Consider the following 20,317-nt stretch of genomic DNA (forward strand, 5'->3'; position numbering starts at 1 on the left):
TTCCTATTTATTCTCCTGGTGTCTGTCATCCTGTGCTGATCCGTCATTTCTCATTGTGTGTGTTTCGTGTCTGCATGTGTGCGGCTTTAGACCTGCCTGTCTGTTTTTCCCCCTCGGGGTGGTTTGAGTTAGTTTGTTTAATTTTTTTATTATTAAAATAAACAACCATTTCTCCTGCACTTGAGTCCTCGCTTCATCTCCCCGCACGCACCGTGACACATACCACAGCAACATTTTTTATACATTTAAAAAATGTTTTTAATATTTGTATTTTTGTTTTTATGTTTGAGCTTATTTACCTCTATTATCATAAAAGTCTGAGTAATTATTGTTCTTGAACAGTAAACTTTGAAGTGTCAGCTTTGTGAACATATGTTGATTATGTATCTAGTCAGAAAGACTCGTGGGCAGCAACCTTTTTATTTTGGGTATGTCATTTGTGTCTCAATGCCGAAAATGGGGGGTGATAGAGAAGGGGTTAAATCAAATCAAATATACAATGAATGTAGGACACCATTTCTGTCCACCTGCATGTCTCAGATCTTCCTCTTGTATCCACATAACAAATGCGCTTTGCTCATGTGAAATACTCAATCTTAGTCATGACCAAGGCAGACCACATCATATTAAACACTTTGCCTGAATGCTAAATTAAGTATCTTCTCAGAGCTAATGGTTTAGTTATTTCCAGCCAATGGGCTGCTTGGCACTTACTAAATGGGTCACACCAGCAATGAAAAGTTCCAATCTGTCTTGTGGATCCATCAGAAAGGGACTTTAGCCATTACTGCAGTAATAGTTCTGAGCAGATGATTAGAAATGCACTCTGATGTGACACATTTAGACATTAACAAAGCCTTAGTAATCAGGGTTGAGGAGAGCTGCATTCTGACTCAATCTTAAAGCATTAATGCCTTCTTTTGCTGGTAAATTGAAACAAGTTCATGCCAAAAGCTGTTAATCTTACATTTGTTTGGTCAAGAAGAATGTGGGTTGGAAGGTAAGCACACTGAACTACACGCTACAAGCTACAAGCTTCAAAGCTTTGCTTTGAAATTAATGCAGCCTAAAAATCCTTTAACGGATTTGAATTTTAAAAATGTGATCGTGTATTATGTGAATGCCAGGTTAAAGAGATAGATCTTTAACCCTCTAAGCGCCAAAGTCGCAAAATTGTGACAAGACGTCATACTTAATAAAATAGACTGTAGTTCCTAATATGGTGTAATATAATATATATACATTTGTATTCCCTACCACTAGATGGCAGACATGTAGTACTTCGATTCTAGACCAAAATTACGTCACGTTCCTATTCAAAGTGTTCGAGCAAATTGCCGAGCAAGTGAGCTTTCGTGTCATTGATGCGGAAGCAGTTCAGTTCATAGCGTGCGAGTAAATTGTGAGATTTGTGAGAGAAAATCGCCAAATGATTCTGAATCTGAAGGGGAATATTTGCCTTTTGGAAATGACGATCGGTCGTCTAATAATCGCGCTTCTCCCAGTACATCTTTGCAGCGCAATGGTGCCGCCGTGCAAGCGAGAGTGTTCATGAAGCACAAACAAGTGATTATTTTCACCCTTTGCCCAAAGGGGATGGGGGTGGCAGGAGTGGACGTGGTCGTAGTGTCCATAGGAGAGCTGTAGCTAGAGGTAGAGGCAGCAGGGGTAGGAGAAATAGGGCTGGAAGTAGCACTAGCTCTTTGGATCCAGAGCGCTCTGGCTGGATCCAAAGAGCTAGTGCTACTTCCAGCCCTATTTTGCCCCAAAGAGGTGGGAGTGGCCGCGGTACACGGTGCAGTCAGTGTGGGGTAGGTCTGTGCGCTGTGCCATGCAATGAAAGGTACCATACTCTCAAGAAATATAAACTGTGTCACCAAGATACCTGATTGGGCAGATAGCTGGTCAACTGATAAAAAAATAGGCACATGCATTTTACTATGGCACAGTAATATAGGAATAATTTACTACTTTCTCCTGTTTTACTGTTGATTTCCTCTTTTCCTGATCATTTGGAATGAGCATTTTGGACCAGCTGGAGTTTGTTTATTAAGCACACAGAGCAACCGTCCAATAAAGCATTACAATAATCTAACCTCGAGGTCATGAAAGCATGAGTTAATGTTTCTGCATTTGACATTGAGAGCATTGGTCGTAATTTAGATATATTTTTAAGATGGAAAAATGCGGTTTTACAAATGCTAGAAACATGCTTTTCAAAGGAAAGATTGCTATCAAATAGCACACTTAGGTTCCTAACTGATGACGAGGAATTAACAGAGCAGCCATCGAGTCTTAGACAGAGTTTTAAGTTATTACATTTGGAGGTTTTTGGTCCAATAATTAAAACCTGTTTTTTTTCTTCTTCAGAATTTAGTATTAGGAAATGACTAGTCATACAGTTTTTTATATCAACTATGCATTCCGTTAGGTTTGCGAATTTGTATGTTTCATTGGGCCACGAAGAAATATAGAGCCGAGTATCATCAGCATAACAGTGAAAGCTAACACCATGTTTCTTGATGATATCTCCCAAGGGTAACATGTAAAGTGTGAAAAGCAACAGTCCTAGTACTGAGCCTTGTGGTACTCCATACAGTACTTGTGATCAATATGATATCTCGAATTGATGACGATCAGATAAGTAAGATTTGATCCATGACAATGCAATTCCACTAATGCCAACATAATTTTGTAGAAATCCTCACAGATACCATTTCTCTCTAAGAAAGAACAAACTGGAGTGCGCAAACACAATGTTGCGCTTCTTCTCGCGAGAATGACGTTGATCACTAATTTCCGGCACACACCACACCTATCAAGGAAGGGTACTGTAGCCGGACCAGGGTTTACCATCCCGAATCGTACTGTATTGTACTGTACCGAACCGTACCGCTCAGTGGAAATGACCTATAATATTCCCGTAACACATCCATTAAAACCTCTCCTCGATGCATCTCTCGACTCTTTCCTCCAAGCAGTTCCTCTTTGAGGGAGTTCTCTGGGTTTAGGCTATATTCCGAGTGCCTCCCCTCAGACAGCATGCCAGATATGCTTAATATTCTCTCAGTCTGATTATATGTAAGTGTAAACTTGTGAATGTGTGGTTTTGTGTTTACAGTGTGGATCATGGAGGAGAGAGCAGGATGAGAGCAGGACTACAAAAGTGTAGGTCTACAAACACACACACACTTCTTGAGTAATCTATATTTATCATGTTTTAGTTTCCTCAGTAAATTACATATTTAAAAAAAGTTTATTTTTTCTGACAGCTGGACTGTTAATTATTAATTGATTAATTATATTTTATTTCTTATAGTTAATAGTTATGTTTATATTTCTTGTGTAAATACTTTTATCTTTTGCGGTTTTAATGTGATATATGAATACAAAGCTTAACCAAAATATTAATCAGTCGAAACATTACTGATATTATTTTGCACTAGTGTCGTCACGATACCAAAATTTCAGTTCAGTCAGGACCACTCTGGCAGTAAAAAACATAATTTATTGATTATACACAACATTTGGTTTGGTGGTATGGTTTCGTGTGTGGGGTTCAGCAAAACAATATATATAAATATTAGCTGCCTGTAATAACCCCCCGGAACCATCAGCATAACATCAAGATAATGATAGTGGGATTGCTTGGGAAACTTGTCTTGGTGGCAGGGAGGGTTGGATGCGAGCTTGACTAAGCTGGAGGTGAGTGATAGTGCCACATATATATGCACGTACCTGAGATAGGAGAATCGCTGGGATTGGAGGGATCTGAACAACTGATAGTAAGCTGTTGCGGAACTCTGCCTACATGGCCTGCCTGAACTAACGCTTGCGCTAGATTAGTCGGTACCATTACCAGTAAAAACTCCTGTTACAATCATAAAATCTGTCTCTACTGCAAAATCAATCTCTTATTCACAGCATCTTTACACTTTGTTGCTTATAGAGAAAAAATAGTGAAGAACACTGAATAGTGAGGACATTTGTGAATAGTGAGGAGATTCTGGACTTTGCAAATATAGTCAAAGCTGTAAACACACACAGACATCTTCACTGTTGTGTTGTTCTTGATGTTTCTCTCTTCTTGTGTTCAGATGCCTGTGATCTCACACTGGATCCAAACACAGCAAACACTCGACTCATTCTGTCTGATGAGAACAGGAAGATCACAAGTGTGGAAGATCTTCAGCCGTATCCTGATCATCCAGAGAGATTTGAATATGCTCCTCAGGTTCTGTGTGTTGAGAGTCTGACTGGACGCTGTTACTGGGAGACTGAATGGAGTGGGAGGTTTGCTATTATATCAGTGTCATATAAAGGAATCAGCAGGAAAGGAGGATGGAGTGACTGTTGGTTTGGATTCAGTGACAAATCCTGGAGTCTGTTCTGCTCTAATAATAGATTCACTGTCTGGCACAATAATAAATACACTTATATACCCACCGTCCGTTCATCCTCTAATAGAGTAGGAGTGTATCTGGACCTGTCGGCCGGCACTCTTTCCTTCTACAGTGTCTCTGACACACACACACTCACACACATACACACATTTAACACCACATTCACTGAACCCCTCTGTGCTGGATTTAGACTGTATCAGATGAACTCCTCAGTGTCTCTGTGTGATATTAAAGAGCCTCCTGTGAGAATCATCAGTGATCCACACGCCGCCGGGTGAGTGAAATATACTGTATACTGTATTAGTGACAGATTTTTCCAGACTGTGACTAATAGTTCAGGGCTCTGTTCTTCATACATCACTGAATATGTCCCAGTTAATGTGATACCAGATCCTCTAATCTTGACAATTCCTCTGGCAAATGTAGTTTTTTTAAGTGCACAGATTTGATTAGTGTATTTGTTTGGAGTTGCTGTTTTTATTGAAAAAGTCACATGTATCAATACTAGAAAGCAGGGGTGCATTTCACATACAGCAATATAACTCGCTGATTAACTACCATAGTATGAAGAATCACTGGAGTAACTAACCAACTAGTCATGACTGTTTCCCAAAACCACAGTGCCATGATCTAAGCTCTGTCATTTGATCCACTGGTTCAATATGTAGGACAGTCGTTAATGATGTCATGTGCAGGTGATGGAGTAATAGCTTCTGCTAATTAATCAGTTCGAGATCTCAGAGATGCTGCTGTAACGAACACTGAACCTGATGATGACTTCACTGTTTTTGTTCCCTGTCGTTTTGCTTTATTTGACATTTGATTCCTCACGATTTCCTCTTTCGTGATACCCTGGGGTTCCCTTACACATTTATGCACAAGAGCACTCTTCAAACACAGCACTGGACACACTAAAATATATAGATCAAACTGTATATATATTTAATTAGAATGAAAGGGACAGAGTGTACTGCATGTTAGTTTGCTTATTGTACTCAAGAGCATGAGCTGTTTAACATGTCATTAACAAAACAGAATGGGACACCATACTTGGAATTTGTGCTGTGCATTTAACCCATCCAAGTGCGCACACACACACACACACACACACACATACAGTGAACACACACCCGGAGCAGTGGGCAGCAGAGTATGTGAGCGGAGTGGAGCTGCAACAATTTCCCCTGTGTGCTCCAAGCATTCAACAATCACTCCACTCCATCTCCACTCCGGGTTCAGCATTTCCCGCTCCCCGCTCCACTTGCCACTCCTCTGAGCAGAAACGCCATTCTGCCTTCGCTCCATGACGAAATTTGCGGCTAAAATATTTCAGTATGTTTTGAAATGTCACAAACGTCTGTTCAGAAATTATTACAGTAAATGAAAAATAAATGCACTATACTAGAAGAATAGTTTTAACATGGTTTACTGGAACACTACAATTAGCCCACGTCTATATTAAATGACTTTAACTCGCTTGTCTGTGCAGCTGTAACTTTTCTATTTTTAAGCTGATAAATCGCAGGACAGCGCTGACAATAATTTTCGGCACTCCTGAATGTTTCTATGTGTAGTGCCCCTTACTGTCACGGTGCGTGCGGGGAGATGAAGCGAGGACTCAATTGCAATTGCAGGAGAAATGGTTATTTTAATAATAAAAATGAAACAAAAACAAACTCAAACCACCCTGAGGGGGAAAAACAGACAGGTAGGTCTAAAGCTGCACCACATGCAGACACAAAACACACACAATGAGAAATGACAGATCAGCACAGGATGACAGAATAACAAGGTAACAAGATGGGAGGGGCCAGACAATAGACAGGAGAGAGCACATGGCAACAGACAAACACAACACAAGCCATGTGCTCCCAGAACACAGTCATCTGGTGGCCCTCCTGGGCACACCGGCTGAAGACTGTGACACTTACCCTTTCCACTAATGGGCGGAGCACCCAGTTTCTAATGATGTGTCTCCCGACGTAACTAACCTACTTCCCATTTCCCACTGATCACTGTACTTAAATTAAATGTTAAGTGGTGGTCTTTCTGAACAATTGGTAATGTAAATCACTAAGGGCAAGTTCTTAACAATTCACACATAATTTATTTAAAAAAAATGAAATCAAAGAAAGAAAATAATATAAATCTAGAGTAAATGGATTAAATTAAATACAACGTGTGTTGGTTGTTTTCTTTCACATTAAAAACGTTTAAAATGATTTAGAAATTGAAATAAAATGAATTTAAAACAGTTAAAAATAGAAAATTATTATACATAAAATACAGTGCAATCAGTTCGGACGTAGCACAGTGCTCATTCAATAAATGCACAGCTAAACAGATGAGTTTTGAGTCTGCATTTAAATGTGGCTAATGTTTTAGCACATCTGATCTCTTCTGGAAGCTGATTCCAACTGTGGGCGGCATAATAACTAAAAGCGGACTCCCCTTGTTTTGGTACTCAACTAATAGCTAATACTTAACTTGTATCACTAAGAAACAGTAATTCACTTCCCTTGTGAAATATGACACTAAAACAGCAGTCAGAATGCAAATACTCAATATAAATAAAATGAAACAAGCTAAATAGCAACGGTGTAATGTGGGCCCACACACACACTCTCAGTTTCAATAATTCCTATACGTTGAAGGCCTGCATCGTCACTTGAGAACGGTGTGGGCGTTAAACCCAACAAATGGCCTCTTCACTCCGAAGAGCTAAATAAACAAACGAGTGCCTGTGTCCGCTTGTGTCAACACACGTGCTGTCCACCGAACTTGTTAGAAACTCCGTATTCGTCTGATGTTTCACCCGCGGTCCGCTGGATGACGAGAAATCCCGCAGTGCCAGAGGAATTCTAAACCGCGTGGGGATTTAGAATGCTATCTGGTTCCTCCATCCTGTATACTTATTCCTCTAAAATGATTAAGAAACTCTGGTCCATCATCACATCAAAGGGAAATTACAGCACGAGCAGCAGCTGTAACAAATGTAAATCTGTTTAAACTCTTAGTCAGAGTAAACAAATTACACAAATGAAAGAAAGGTTCTTTATCACTTCCTACTTTCATTAAATATAAGATCTAGCAACTTAGTTAGCGGTTATTTTCGTATTCCTTTCCGAAACAAAAGAGAGAAAAAAACTGCGACATCACTTTCAATCTGCCTCCTCTGTCTCTCCCTCTTCACTCTCCACCAACTTCTCCAATCAGAATTCTCAGTACCTGCACAGGGGTGGGAGTAGGTAAAATACTGACCAATCACAAATAAAAGAACATACGTGCTGGTCAAACGCACATTTTGAGCAAGTACATTTCACATAAACATTTACCGTAATCACTGTAACATTACAACAAATGAAATGCCATCTAATGATATGACTACATAACTGTGACGAGTGGGGGCGGGGCCGAGAGCCGTGGGACTCGAGACCGGTGAGTGGTGCAGGTGTCGCTCATTATCAATTACTTCACTGGACTCGCTCCGTTCCCACGACTCTCCGCCCCGCCCCCACTCGCCACAATAACATTTATGACAACAACTCAGGAATGTCAGAAGCATCTACATATTCAGAAATATGCATTTAGGATATGATAAATAACCAAGCCAGGCTACACTCTCCCCCTTCTAATGTCCCCATGAGCTTTTCTTTCAACATTAGTATTATGGGTTGCGGTTTGTGATCAGTACTCCAACTAGCACATGCATCATATTTGGCTAAAGGATGGCACCATAACGTGGTGCATGATCGTTTTTTTCCTGGTAGAATTCTGAACATTTACTACCATACCCCTATAAACTACTGTTAAGGGTCTGTATGTGGGCTTTCCCAGTTCATCATAGCTTAATTTCTTTACAGGTTTCATTTCTCTCCTAGGACGAAGTTCCCATCTCTCTCCTTCCTCTACTCTTGGTGTGCTTAATGATTGATTGTCTCCTCCTTCTGATACTAGGCCTTCAACCACATCAATAATTGATGAAGCAATACTCTTCACTTCATGCACTGTTAGATCCTCTATCACATCTTCCTGAGTAGTACTTTGAGTAGTTCTGTAAGGTATTTTCGTTCTCTCAGATTCAAATATAGAAATGAGCAGTTTTTCTCAAAGGATGTTCTTGGCTGAGCTGGATAATATTCATCCATGCTATTGTCCTCACTGTCAGACACCAGTGCTACAGACTCACGACCATCTTCTCCTCTGTCTTTGTCTTCCATATGCTTCTGTGTTCGCTTTAAAGTTTTTGACCTTGTCACCCATTTTGGCGGACTCTCATTTCTCGGATCAGGTACATTTATTCTCACATTTTCTCCTATGGGCTGTAAATGATCCCTGTGTAACGTTCTTACTCCTCCAGTACGAGTTTCTGGTTTTAGTCTGTAGACCGGCAAGTTTGGCAGTCTTTCCTGGACAAAGATCTTGTCCAGCGATTCCAGCGATCTTGTAACTTGTGCTTTCCAGTTAAGGCAAAATTCTTGATAAGTACTCTATCTCCCTTCTCTAGAATCTGATGTTTTACTCTTTGGTCGTAAAGCCTTTAATTTATTTGCTGTGTTTCAAAGATTTTTTTAGGCATGGTAGGCATGTTGTAAGTCTTTCTTCACACCCTCAACATACAGGTGATGTTTCAGACCACTTTCACCTTCTGATGAAGTTCCAAACTGTACATCTACAGGAAGAAGAGCCTCTCTTCCAAATAATAGGGTGAGTACCCAGTTGTTTTGTTCTTAGTACAGTTATACACGTGTACTAATTGACTGATTCTCCGACTCCATTTGTTCTTCTTGACCCGAATGTAGCGTTCCCGGCATGGAAAGAAGAGTGCGGTTAAACTGCTCATGTTGTGGGTCTCCCTAGGGATGGTAAGGCGATGTTCTGGACTTACGAATCCCTAATATTCCCAGCAACTCGGATGAGCTTGCTTCCAAAATCACGCCCTTGGTCGGAATTGATCCAGGCAGGCAGACCATAATGCATGAAAAATTTATCCACTAAGATTTTGGCTACGGTCAATGCTTTCTGGTCTTTTGCTGGATACGCTTGGGCATAGCAAGGGAAATTATCTGTAGTAACCAGAACATTACAAATCCCCTTAGAGTCAGGCTCAATGGAAAGGAAGTCGATGCAAACTGTCCATCGGCCCACTACTTGTGATATGACTCAGGTAAGCAGATCTTTGAGGTAATGTTTTCCTTGCAATACATTGTCTGCAATTTTTGATGTACTTTTCCACGTTTTTGTGCTCATTCATGGCCAGTAGAAATGGTTTCTACATAGTTCTGTGGTTTTCTCAATTCTAAGATGACCAGACTCATCATGAAGGGAATGCAATACTTGAGATTTGTATTTTTCAGGGAGGACTAACTGTTGAATTTCTTTTCCACAGGGGCTCTTAGTAACTCTGTACTAAGAGATTATAACGAATTACTAATTTGTTTCCCTGTTGTCCCAACAAAGTTTCAGAAGGAGTTGAGTTCTTAGTAGCTGCAAGGACTTTCCCTTTTTTGACTTCTTGTCTCACAGGTCCAATAATGGAGTCCTGCTCCTGAGCCAGTCTCAAGTCTAAGTTGGACAACTGCGCCTTATGTTCTAGTTCCAAATGTATGGGGCAAACATATGCAGAGAGGGGATACTTTCCGAAGGAATCCCTAACTGATTCACTAGCACACCACTAGATTCTTCAGAAGAATTGGTATCCGCAAGTTTACAGATAGCTCTCACACCTGACCTAAGAATGTCAATCCATTCAGCTGTCATGTCAGTGGACAAAGGATACCTTGACAGCATGTCAGCATCAACATTGTGATGACCAGGTTTGTACTGAAGATCAAAATTGTAAGTGGCTAGGGCAGCCAACCACCTATGACCTGTGGCATTCAGTTTTGCTCTTGTTAAGCTGTAAGTCAAGGGGTTGTTATCAGTTTTGACTGTGAATTTTGCACCATACAAATAGTCATGAAATTTGTCAATTATTGCCCATTTTAATGCTAGAAATTCCAATTGATGTATTGGGTATCACTGTTCAGTTGCACTCAATTTCCTGCTTACATATGTGACTGGTCTTAACCCCTCTGGGTATTCCTGATTAAGCACAGCACCCAGTCCACACAAGCTTGCATCCACATGTAAGATGTATGGCTTAGCTGGATCTGCATATGCAAGCACTGGAGCATGGGTAAGGCAATGAATGATGTGCTGTAATGCATCTGTGCATGCCTGATCCCATCTTTCACCAAACAGCTCAGATTCCTGATAGTATTTCCCCTTTGTTACAGTTTTGCATTGCCTCTTCACAGGTGGATACTCTTTAGTTAACTCAGTCAGCGGTCTTACAATCGCTGAGTAGTTCTTTATAAATCTACGGTAGAACCCGCAAAATCCAAGAAAAGATCTCAAAGACTTTAAATCAGTGGGCATCTTCCAGTTAATGACAGCCTTTACCTTTTTAGGATCTGGAAAAACTCCTGCGGCAGATATAATGTGACCCACATACTTTACTTTTGCCTGACAGAATTGACATTTGTCAATGGGCACCTTTAGACCATACTCTTGTAGTCTGTCAAGCACTTTCAACAGCCTCTCCTCATGTTCTTCTAAAGTCTGTCTAAAGACAATAATGTCATCCAAGTACACAATAACTTTGAGGAGATGCATGTCTCCAACAGCCTTTTCCATTAATCGTTGGAAGGTGGCTGGAGCCCCAGTCACACCCTGTGGCATACGTTCAAATTGGTAGAAGCCTAGAGGAGAGATGAAGGCTGTATTTTCTTTGTCCTATTCAGCCATTTCAATATGGTAATATCCACTGCTTAACACTAAGATAGAAAACCACTTACTCCCTGACAAACAGTCTAAAGCGTCCTCTATTCTAGGTGTGGTATATTGGTCTGGGATGTTTCTGGTATTCAGAGTCCGATAGTCAATACACATTCGAATGGCTCCATTCTTTTTCCTAGCAATGACTATTGGTGAAGCGTACGGACTCCTAGATTCAGTTATGAGACCTGCTGCCAGCAGATCTTTCAAATGCTGCCTGACATCATCGATGTCTGCAGGTGCAATTCTTCTCGACCGCTCCCGAAAGGGTCGGTGATCATTTAATCTTATGCTAAGTTTCACATCTTTACCTTTCCCCACATCCCATTCTGTCACAGAAAACACTTACTGAATCACCAAACTTAAAGAGTTTTTGGATCTAACTTTTTAGAAGCAGTCTGAACTTCCTGCACTACTGTGACCATGTCAGTGGGGGATACTTTAGCAATCACAGTCCCTGCGGGTATGGTGATGTCTCCAGAATTCCAGTTGGAAGTTGATTGTCCTCCGAGGCTTCAAGAAGAAAAATGTCCTTCCCCAGTTGTTTCTTCATTTCATACTGCATACCTCTCACCTCTCAATGGTATGGTTAACCCTCCTGGTCCAGTCCACAGTATTTGACCCTCATCTGATTCAGAGCCCTCCACTTTCCCTTTAACCTGTGGTGCATGTAGTTTAAGCACTTCGGATTAAATTCACAATGAGTAGGCTTGATTTGAGCCACAAGAGTCTGGGCTGAGCACAGTCAATCGCTGGAAGAAGTTTGCATTAGTTCCAATAATAACCGGAACTTGTTGAGTACCCTGTGGTTCTGGGCAAACCAATGCCAGGATAGAGATGCTCTGCTTCACACGTGAGTGGGGCAGGAAATGAGATGTCTACCACTATATGGCCCTTATATGGATAACTTGATTCACTCAGTCCCCAAATGGACACTCCAGCAATCGGGTGAATAGGAACTTGGGACAATAATTTGGAATACCATTCTTCAAAGACAATAGTGACCTGAGATCCACTATCAAGAAGGGCTGTAAAAGGGCATCCATTGCCAGCAGCCATATCACCCTGCAGCCTATGACTGGTTGCCCACTGAAGCTAAGCAGGGCTTAGCCTGGTCAGTACCTGGATGGGAGACCTCCTGGGAAAACTAGGTTGCTGCTGGAAGAGGTGTTAGTGAGGCCAGCAGGGGGTGCTCACCCTGTGGACTGTGTGGGTCCTAATGCCCTAGTATAGTGATGGGGACATATATACTGTCAAAAAGCACCGTCCTTCGGATGAGACATTAAACTGAGGTCCTGACTCTCTGTGGTCATTAAAAATCCCAGGATGTCTTTCGAAAAGAGTAGAGGTGTGACCTCAGTATCCTGGCCAAATTTTGAAATTGAACTGGCTTCAGATTCAAATATCCAGTGGAGATTGCTTAGCAAAGCTCACCTTCATCACTGACAGCTGGTCTTGTAACTTCTGAACCTGTTTTTTTTTAACAGTTGCAACTCAGACTCTTCCTGAGTTTCAGCCCTTTTCTTAACCTGTTAGTCTCTCGACTCCACTCTCAATGATGCAACCGGGTTTTTCCCAGAATCTTCTCCCAATCGGAATCTTAACTCCTGTATTTCCTTGTGTAGCTGTTTACCACAGAAGAGTTCATTTTGTTATTAGGTTTCAGATTTATGGGCTTTACTGAGGCTTTGATCTTAAGACGGGCAGCTTCATTTTCCTCTGCTTCCTTAATCTCTTTTAGTAATGCTAAGAAATTTGGAGGGTTTCCTTTCCCTTAGTCTCAACTGCAGTAGCATAAGATCCACTTCAACAGCTCCTCTGACCAGTTGTTCAATCCTCACGCGGTCCATTAACTGTGGTGCCAATCCTCCACTTTAGTTAAGGGTTTTTCTATCCGCCTCAGAAAATCAGACAGAGCCTCACCTGGTGGCTGACGAAGAAGACGGAAAGCAAAGTACAGATCCTCTCCAGATTCAAATGTTCCAAAAGTATTCTCCAAAGCATCCAGATATTGCGAAGCACTAGCAGTAGGACTTGAAAATCTGACAGCCTTGACAATGTTAAGCACTCCATTATTATTATTCTTTTTTCCTTTTCAGAGCATTTGCACTCTGCAGTCATCAACCTGGCTTGTTCCATCCAGTTTTCCAAACATTCCTCTCCTGGTGATGTGGGGACAGTACCTGAAAAAGGTACGTAATCGGCAATAAGCACTAGCATCAGTAGATTTTTTAGAAGTTTTCTCTAGTAGTTCACCCACGGCACAGATGATAGATTCAGGAGAGCCAGCACTTGAGCTAGGTTGAGTGAATAGAGCTTGCAAGTCAGACATCGACTTTCCCTCCTCACTTACGAACTTGGACAATTTCTGGGAAAAGTCTGAAACAGGCACATCTGCTGAAGCCACTACTACCTTCCAAGTTTCCTCTCCCTGAGCAGGCAGTAATTCTGGGGGAATACGAGTAGGGTCAATGACTTCTTTGCATTCACAGAGGACCAAGCTAGTGTCAGGAGTTGGTCCTAATCTTGAATCTCTCACACAAACCCTACCAAACGCTGTTACAGTCTGCGCTGTCTCTTCTATAAATGCCACATCAGTCTTAGCTGGCACTCCTATTAACAGTATGCCATGATTCTCCTCAATGTCCACTTCTTTACACCATTTAGACAATTCGGCAATCAGAACTGGATCCTGTCCAAAAGCCATGCTTGTAGTTCAGGTAAGTGATTGTTAGTTCACTTGAATAATCTTAATAATTATTTCAACTCTTGTTGTCTAGGATCAGCTGATCACAAGAAGGAAGTGATCCCGGACGAGCCCCCATAAATGTGTAGCCCCCCCTTACCCTTTCCACTAATGGATGGAGCACCCAGTTTCTAATGATATGTTTCCCGACATAACTAACCTACTTCCTTTCCCACTGAGCATTGTACTTAAATGAAATGTTAAGTGGTGGTCTTTCTGAACAATTGGTAATGTAAATCACTAAGGGCAAGTTCTTAACAATTCACAAATAATTTATTAAAAAAATGAAATCAAAGAAAGAAAATAATATAAATCTAGAGTAAATGGATTAAATTAAATACAACAATGTGTGTTGTTTATTTTCTTTCACATGAAATTTTGGATCTGAGAAGATCTAAAGGGGATTTTAATACCTGATGCTCAAATAACTATAGGTACTCAACTAATAGCTAATACTACATTTGTATCAGTAAGAAACAGTAATTCACTTCCCTTGTGAAATATGGCACTAAACAGCAGTCAGAATGCAAATACTCAATATAAATCAAATGAAACAAGCTAAATAGCAACGGTGTAATGTGGGCCCACACACACACTCTCAGTTTCAATAATTCCTATATGTTGAAGGCCTGCATCGTCACTTGAGAATGGTGTGGCCGTTAAACCCAACAAATGGCCTCTTCGCTCCGAAGAGCTAAATAAACAAACAAGAGTGCCTTTGTCCGCTTGTGTCAACACACGTGCTGTCCATCGAACTTGTTAGAAACTCCGTATTCGTCTGATGTTTCACCCGCGGTCCGCTGGATGACGAGAAATCCCGCAGTGCCAGAGGAATTCTAAACCACGTGGGGATTTAGAACGCTATCTGGTTCCTCCATCCCGTATACTTATTCCTCGAAATGATTAAGAAACTCTGGTCCATCATCACATCAAAGGGAAATTACAGCGCGAGCAGCAGCTGTAACAAATGTAAGTCTGTTTAAACTCTTAGAGTAAACAAATTACACAAATGAAAGAAAGGTTCTTTATCACTTCCTACTTTCATTAAATATAAGATCTAGCCACTTAGATAGCGGCTATTTTCGTATTCCTTTCCGAAACACGAGAAAGAAAAAAACTGCAACATCACTTTCAATCTGCCTCCTCTGTCTCTCCCTCTTCACTCTCCACCAACTTCTCCAATCAGAATTCTCAGTACCTGCACAGGGGTGGGAGTAGGTAAAATACTGACCAATCACAAATAAAAGAACATACGTGCTGTTCAAACGCACATTTTGAGCAAGTACATTTCACATAAACATTTACTGTAATCACTGTAACATTACAACAAATGAAATGACTCTAATCTAATGATATGACTACATAACATTTATGACAACTTAACTCAGGAATGTCAGAAGCATCTACATATTCAGAAATATGCATTTAGGCTACATATGTGCACGCGATCTGTACGTTATGTGTGAGTGTTGTGCACGTGTGCAGCAATGTAGCAGCACATTAGTTTCGAGCGGAGATTAACTACCTGTACAATAAACTGTTTAAAATCTGAATTCACCCAATCAATATTGAGTATCCACCTGCTACAAACAAACATGCTTGAGATATACTCGTCCTCCCGCACTCGTCCATCGCCGTCATTATAACCTTAACATTCTTTCTGATTTGAGTGATCCACATATCTGTCAAGCTAGCTAATGATGTTTAATGTGTGACTTCTTGATAAAATGCAGTTATATTATGGGCTGTTGGCATTAAATGTGCTCGTGATGGAGCGGTAGTGGAGCATGCTCAGAGCGAGTGAAAAACCATGACGCTCCTACTTTAAAAAAATCCACTCCTCGCTCAGTCAAAAATCACACCGCTCCACTCTACTCCGCTCACATAATCTGGTGGGCAGCCACTTCTGCTGCGGCGTCCGGGGAGCAGTTTGGGGTTTGGTTCTTGCTCGTGGTATTGAGGGTGAATGAGAGCGCTGTTCATTCACTCCCCCCACATTCAATCCCTGCCGGTACCGAGACTCAAACCCACGACCTTTGGGTTACAAGTTTGACTCTGTAACCATTAGTAACCAGTATAACAAGATAATTATGAAAAATTAATAATTATGAATTATTACAATTGATACTGGCCTCACATTTTTCTTACCCATCTTTACACTACATATGTATATAAACTATAATACTAAAATGCATGATTGTTTATAAATATGTTTGTTATCAGTGATGAAATCACCAAAACGTGTCTAAATAAAGTCCACAAACACTTTTGAAACTTTTCGCCTGTTTTGTTATTGATGGACGTCACAGGTGTCATTTGCAATAATTTATACTAGCTAGCTTCCCTTTCTCTGTTAAACTCCCCGTCACAAAAATTAGACTTTAATATGTTTTAATGTGATTTTAGATCTGCTGAATATACGTCAAAGCATGGAGTTTATTTTACAGAATCTTCTGATGTGTATGAATTGTGAGGTTTTAGTTTTCTTTTTCAGCTGTAGTTGCTGCTGTTGTTTTAAGTAGAGTTTGAAATGTTTACTTCCTTTCATCACTGATGTTCAGACTCTTATTCTTTCAGTTTCTTCTTTATAAAGTCACATGCCAACTGGCAAGTTTTAATTTATTAGTTAATTAATGAATTCCCTGTTTGTGCGTAAGACAGACATCTCACTCTTTCATTCTGTTTTCAGGTCCTCAAACCTCAAATCTTCTGGGCTCAATATTGAACCGCTGCTGAAGTGTCAGTCTTGCGTCCATGTAGCTGATCCAGATCAGTGGGTTCAGATTGAGACACCGGTCTGTACAGATGAAGGAGTACCAAAGTTCAGGATCAGTACTCTGCCAGGCCGTTACGAGTGTGTCAGGACCAGGATGCGATGGGTCAGTGATTATGACGTCACCCTTCAGTATCACACGGTAGACGGACACTTCCTCAACAAAGAGCTGGAGAGGCTGCAGTGCAACCGGATCGCTCCAGTGATGGACGTGACGGTGATCTCAGGGAAACTGGAGGAAGTTCATCTGCCACATTACATCTGTTTAGGAGAGTCTGGAGCTTCCCTCAGAGATGCTGTGAAAGTCCTCAGTGTAAAAGATGAGGGAATAACCATAGAACCAGTGAAGTTGACACGATTCCATGCTAAGATTGTCAAACCATCCTTCTCTCTTAAAACATTAATTATAAGTTGGATAATGGGATGGGATGAACACTGCGATCTTCTTCTCTACATGCGCTCTAAAGATCCTCTCATTCTACATGTCTACTTTTTTCCAGTTGATGATTGTGCGAAAGAAAAAGTTGAGAAGATTGAAAAATCGAGTTATTGGATCTTGCATCCCAGACCTGACAGACCGTTTCGGATGAAAACTCCACACAGTCTTGATGTTCCTGGTGCTTCTGTCCATCCCAAAGAAGGGATCACATTCAGAAGAGAAACTGACCCAAATTTCTTCAAGATCAGGATCAAGACACGTCTGGAGAATGATTTTCATATGAGTCTGATCAGAGAGGAGGACAAGAAGATTGTCTGGATTGCAACACTTGAGAAAGAGGAACTTGATCAGATTCATCCACAGAGAGAGGAGTCACGTCCACAGAGAGACGAGTCACGTCCACAGAGAGAGGAGTCACGTCCACAGAGAGAGGAGTCACGTCCACAGAGAGACGAGTCGCGTCTGAATAGTGAGGCAGGTAAAGCAAGATATTTTGACAACCACTGGCCAGATCTCATTCAGAAGGTCACAGATTTTAGGATTATTGCAGATAAACTGCGTCAGCAGGAAATAATTCATGAGGAACAATATTCAGAAATCAGACAGAGTTTAACCAGTCAGGACGGCATGAGAACGATCTGTGACATTATACGTAAACACAGCGATGCTGTGAAAGCTAAACTCATCTCAATTCTTCAGGAAGAGAAGCTTTACCACTTTTAAAACATTGGTCTGATTTAGGGCTGCACGATTAATCGCATGCGATATTTAACGCGCATCTTGTCAGAAAGCCGCTTCTGTAATCAGCGGTAAATCTCCATCACCTGCGTGCTTTCACATTGAGCAGCATTAACTACACAGAGCCCTGATTCTACATTTAGGGCTCAAGGAGCATCTTTTTAAACTTAACGTTTCAAAACAGCAACCTCAGTCCGAAGGCTCGTCCTCTAGAAAAAAAATGGTTTATCAAAATATACTTGGTCAGCAATTAAGTCTTTCAAAATATTAAGTGATTGTAACATTACAAATAAATCTCAGGTTTTGTATGTCTAAGTTAATGGCAGGTAAATCTCCATTGTCAAAGCAAATTTAGAGGAAAATTTATATTTATGTTTATCTAAATGTGTATTTCATGCTTGTACATGGTTTTATACATCAGAAATTCACCAACATTTTGAGATATTTCTTTTTTTTTTTTTCATTTTTAGTTTAGTTGTTTTACAACATCAACTTAACCTGTTAACCCGCACCTGGACGCCTACACACTGAACGCTCTTTTTTTGCACGTGTCAATGTTTGCGTATAGATAAAATGAAAAGGGACATAATTAATCTTTACAAACTATATATTATTCTAAAGGTCTAAGCCTCAAGCATCGACGATAGATCGCTGTTTTTAAATGGAAAGCTTATAAAGAATGTATTTGCTAAATTTGTGTAAGCAGTACACATCAAAACATCCACAATAAAAACGCAGTACATACCAGATTCATCATAATAACGAGTCATAAACGCATCCACTGCTGTAAATCCCGGTTTAGTTAGAATGACATGGTTTTGTAGCATACAGTGTCAAAAACAGAATGAGACCATCCACTAAAAAAAAGTCAAAGATACGCGGAATCTTGTTTATTTTAATTCTGGTGCTCTCTTGTGACGGCTCGTGATGCACACTGTGACGCATCTGTCATCTGATGGGGTGTAACTTAGCGATCTGCTTTTTGCACAAATAATTATTTTTCCTATTCAACATTTTTCATATATGTGTGTGTTTTGTGGGGAATGTGGCTGTATCTGTATGATTACCATCTGTATGACCGCACATCAGCGTGTGATTACTGACTGAATGACCAGCTATCAGTGTGAATGCTGTCTATATGAACGGCCATAAGAGTGTGACTATTGACTATATGGCCGGCCATCTGTATAATTACCATCTGTATGACCGGCCATCAGCATGTGATTACTGACTGTATGACCTATCAGTGTGAATGCTGTATGTCTGGAAATCAGAGTATGTACTTGACATACAAAGCTTATTTTTATTTCTTATTATTACTAAAAATTATTCTTATTGTATTTTTCTAGTGCTCAAATAAATCACTTATACAATGTCTAAGATTCAGTCTATTATTTTATAATTGAAAAAGTATGCAGTGGTATGTATAATGACTAAAATAGTTTGTAGAACCCTTACATTTGTAAGGGTTACATTTGGTGGCTATTTTTCCTCAAACAGGGGGTGGGGGGACTAGACATAGTCTCAGAAAAATGGCTGCAGGAAGATTGCTCAAGGACTGATTTCATGTATTTGTATATGAAATAAATAAAAAAAACATCAGTGTGGTAAACAATTTTTCAAGGCACTTCAGTGTCTATAACTTTTTATCTTTTTGAGCATTATCAACTGATGGATAATAAAACCTAAAGTGTCTTCTTTCCAAAGATACCTAAATTGTGTGTGTAGCACACTGTGTTCAGGAACTGTTACCATTGTAAGTTAGGTATGTCATTTGACATTTCACCCACATTATTTTATTTATTTATTTATTTCACACTGTATATGTTCCCATTGAGCCAAATAATGAGAAAGAAGCAATCTGCCTATGCAGATGACACCCAGATTTATCCTAGCCTTATCACCTAATGACTACAGCCCCATTGACTGATTGAGTTTAGAAACAAAGATGAAGTTCTCAAGGGGTTGACTCAAGGGGTCAAACAACTGAAAATCAGGTCAGGAATCTTGGTGTGATTCTGGAGTCAGACCTTAGTTTCAGTAGTCACGTCAAAGCAGTAACTAAATCAGCATACTATCATCTCAAAAACATTGCAAGAATTAGATGTTTTGTTTTCAATGAAGACTTGGAGAAACTTCTTCATGCCTTTATCACCAGTAGGGTGGACTACAGTACATTTACATTTAGTCATTTAGCAGACGCTTTTATCCAAAGTGACTTACAAATGAGGACAATAAAAACAGTCAAAACTAACAAAAGATCAACAATATATAAGTACAAATGACAAGTCTTGGTTAGCCTAACGCAGTACACGTAGCAAGGTGTATATAAATATATATATATACACCTTCACACACACTCACTCACTCACTCACTCACTCACTCACTCACTCACACA

At 40.3% G+C, this 20,317-nt stretch overlaps 1 protein-coding gene across 1 annotated transcript in view; it reads left to right on the forward strand.

The window, feature by feature from the left end:
- The window catches only part of LOC107758391 (NACHT, LRR and PYD domains-containing protein 1-like), a 33,956-nt gene extending 15,459 nt beyond the window's left edge, over positions 1 to 18,497 (forward strand). Inside the window, exons 3-6 of the mRNA XM_016576112.1 lie at positions 3,122 to 3,168; positions 4,098 to 4,677; positions 16,658 to 17,917; positions 18,051 to 18,497. Of these exons, the coding sequence (XP_016431598.1) occupies positions 3,122 to 3,168; positions 4,098 to 4,677; positions 16,658 to 17,903 (1,873 nt within the window). The 3' untranslated portion in view covers positions 17,904 to 17,917; positions 18,051 to 18,497. The remainder of the gene's footprint in view (positions 1 to 3,121; positions 3,169 to 4,097; positions 4,678 to 16,657; positions 17,918 to 18,050) is intronic.
- Positions 18,498 to 20,317: the final 1,820 nt, after the last annotated feature.

This window comes from Sinocyclocheilus rhinocerous, unplaced genomic scaffold (assembly GCF_001515625.1).
Source record: "Sinocyclocheilus rhinocerous isolate Xijiao unplaced genomic scaffold, SAMN03320098_v1.1 scaffold2309, whole genome shotgun sequence".
Classification (NCBI taxonomy): domain Eukaryota; kingdom Metazoa; phylum Chordata; class Actinopteri; order Cypriniformes; family Cyprinidae; genus Sinocyclocheilus; species Sinocyclocheilus rhinocerous.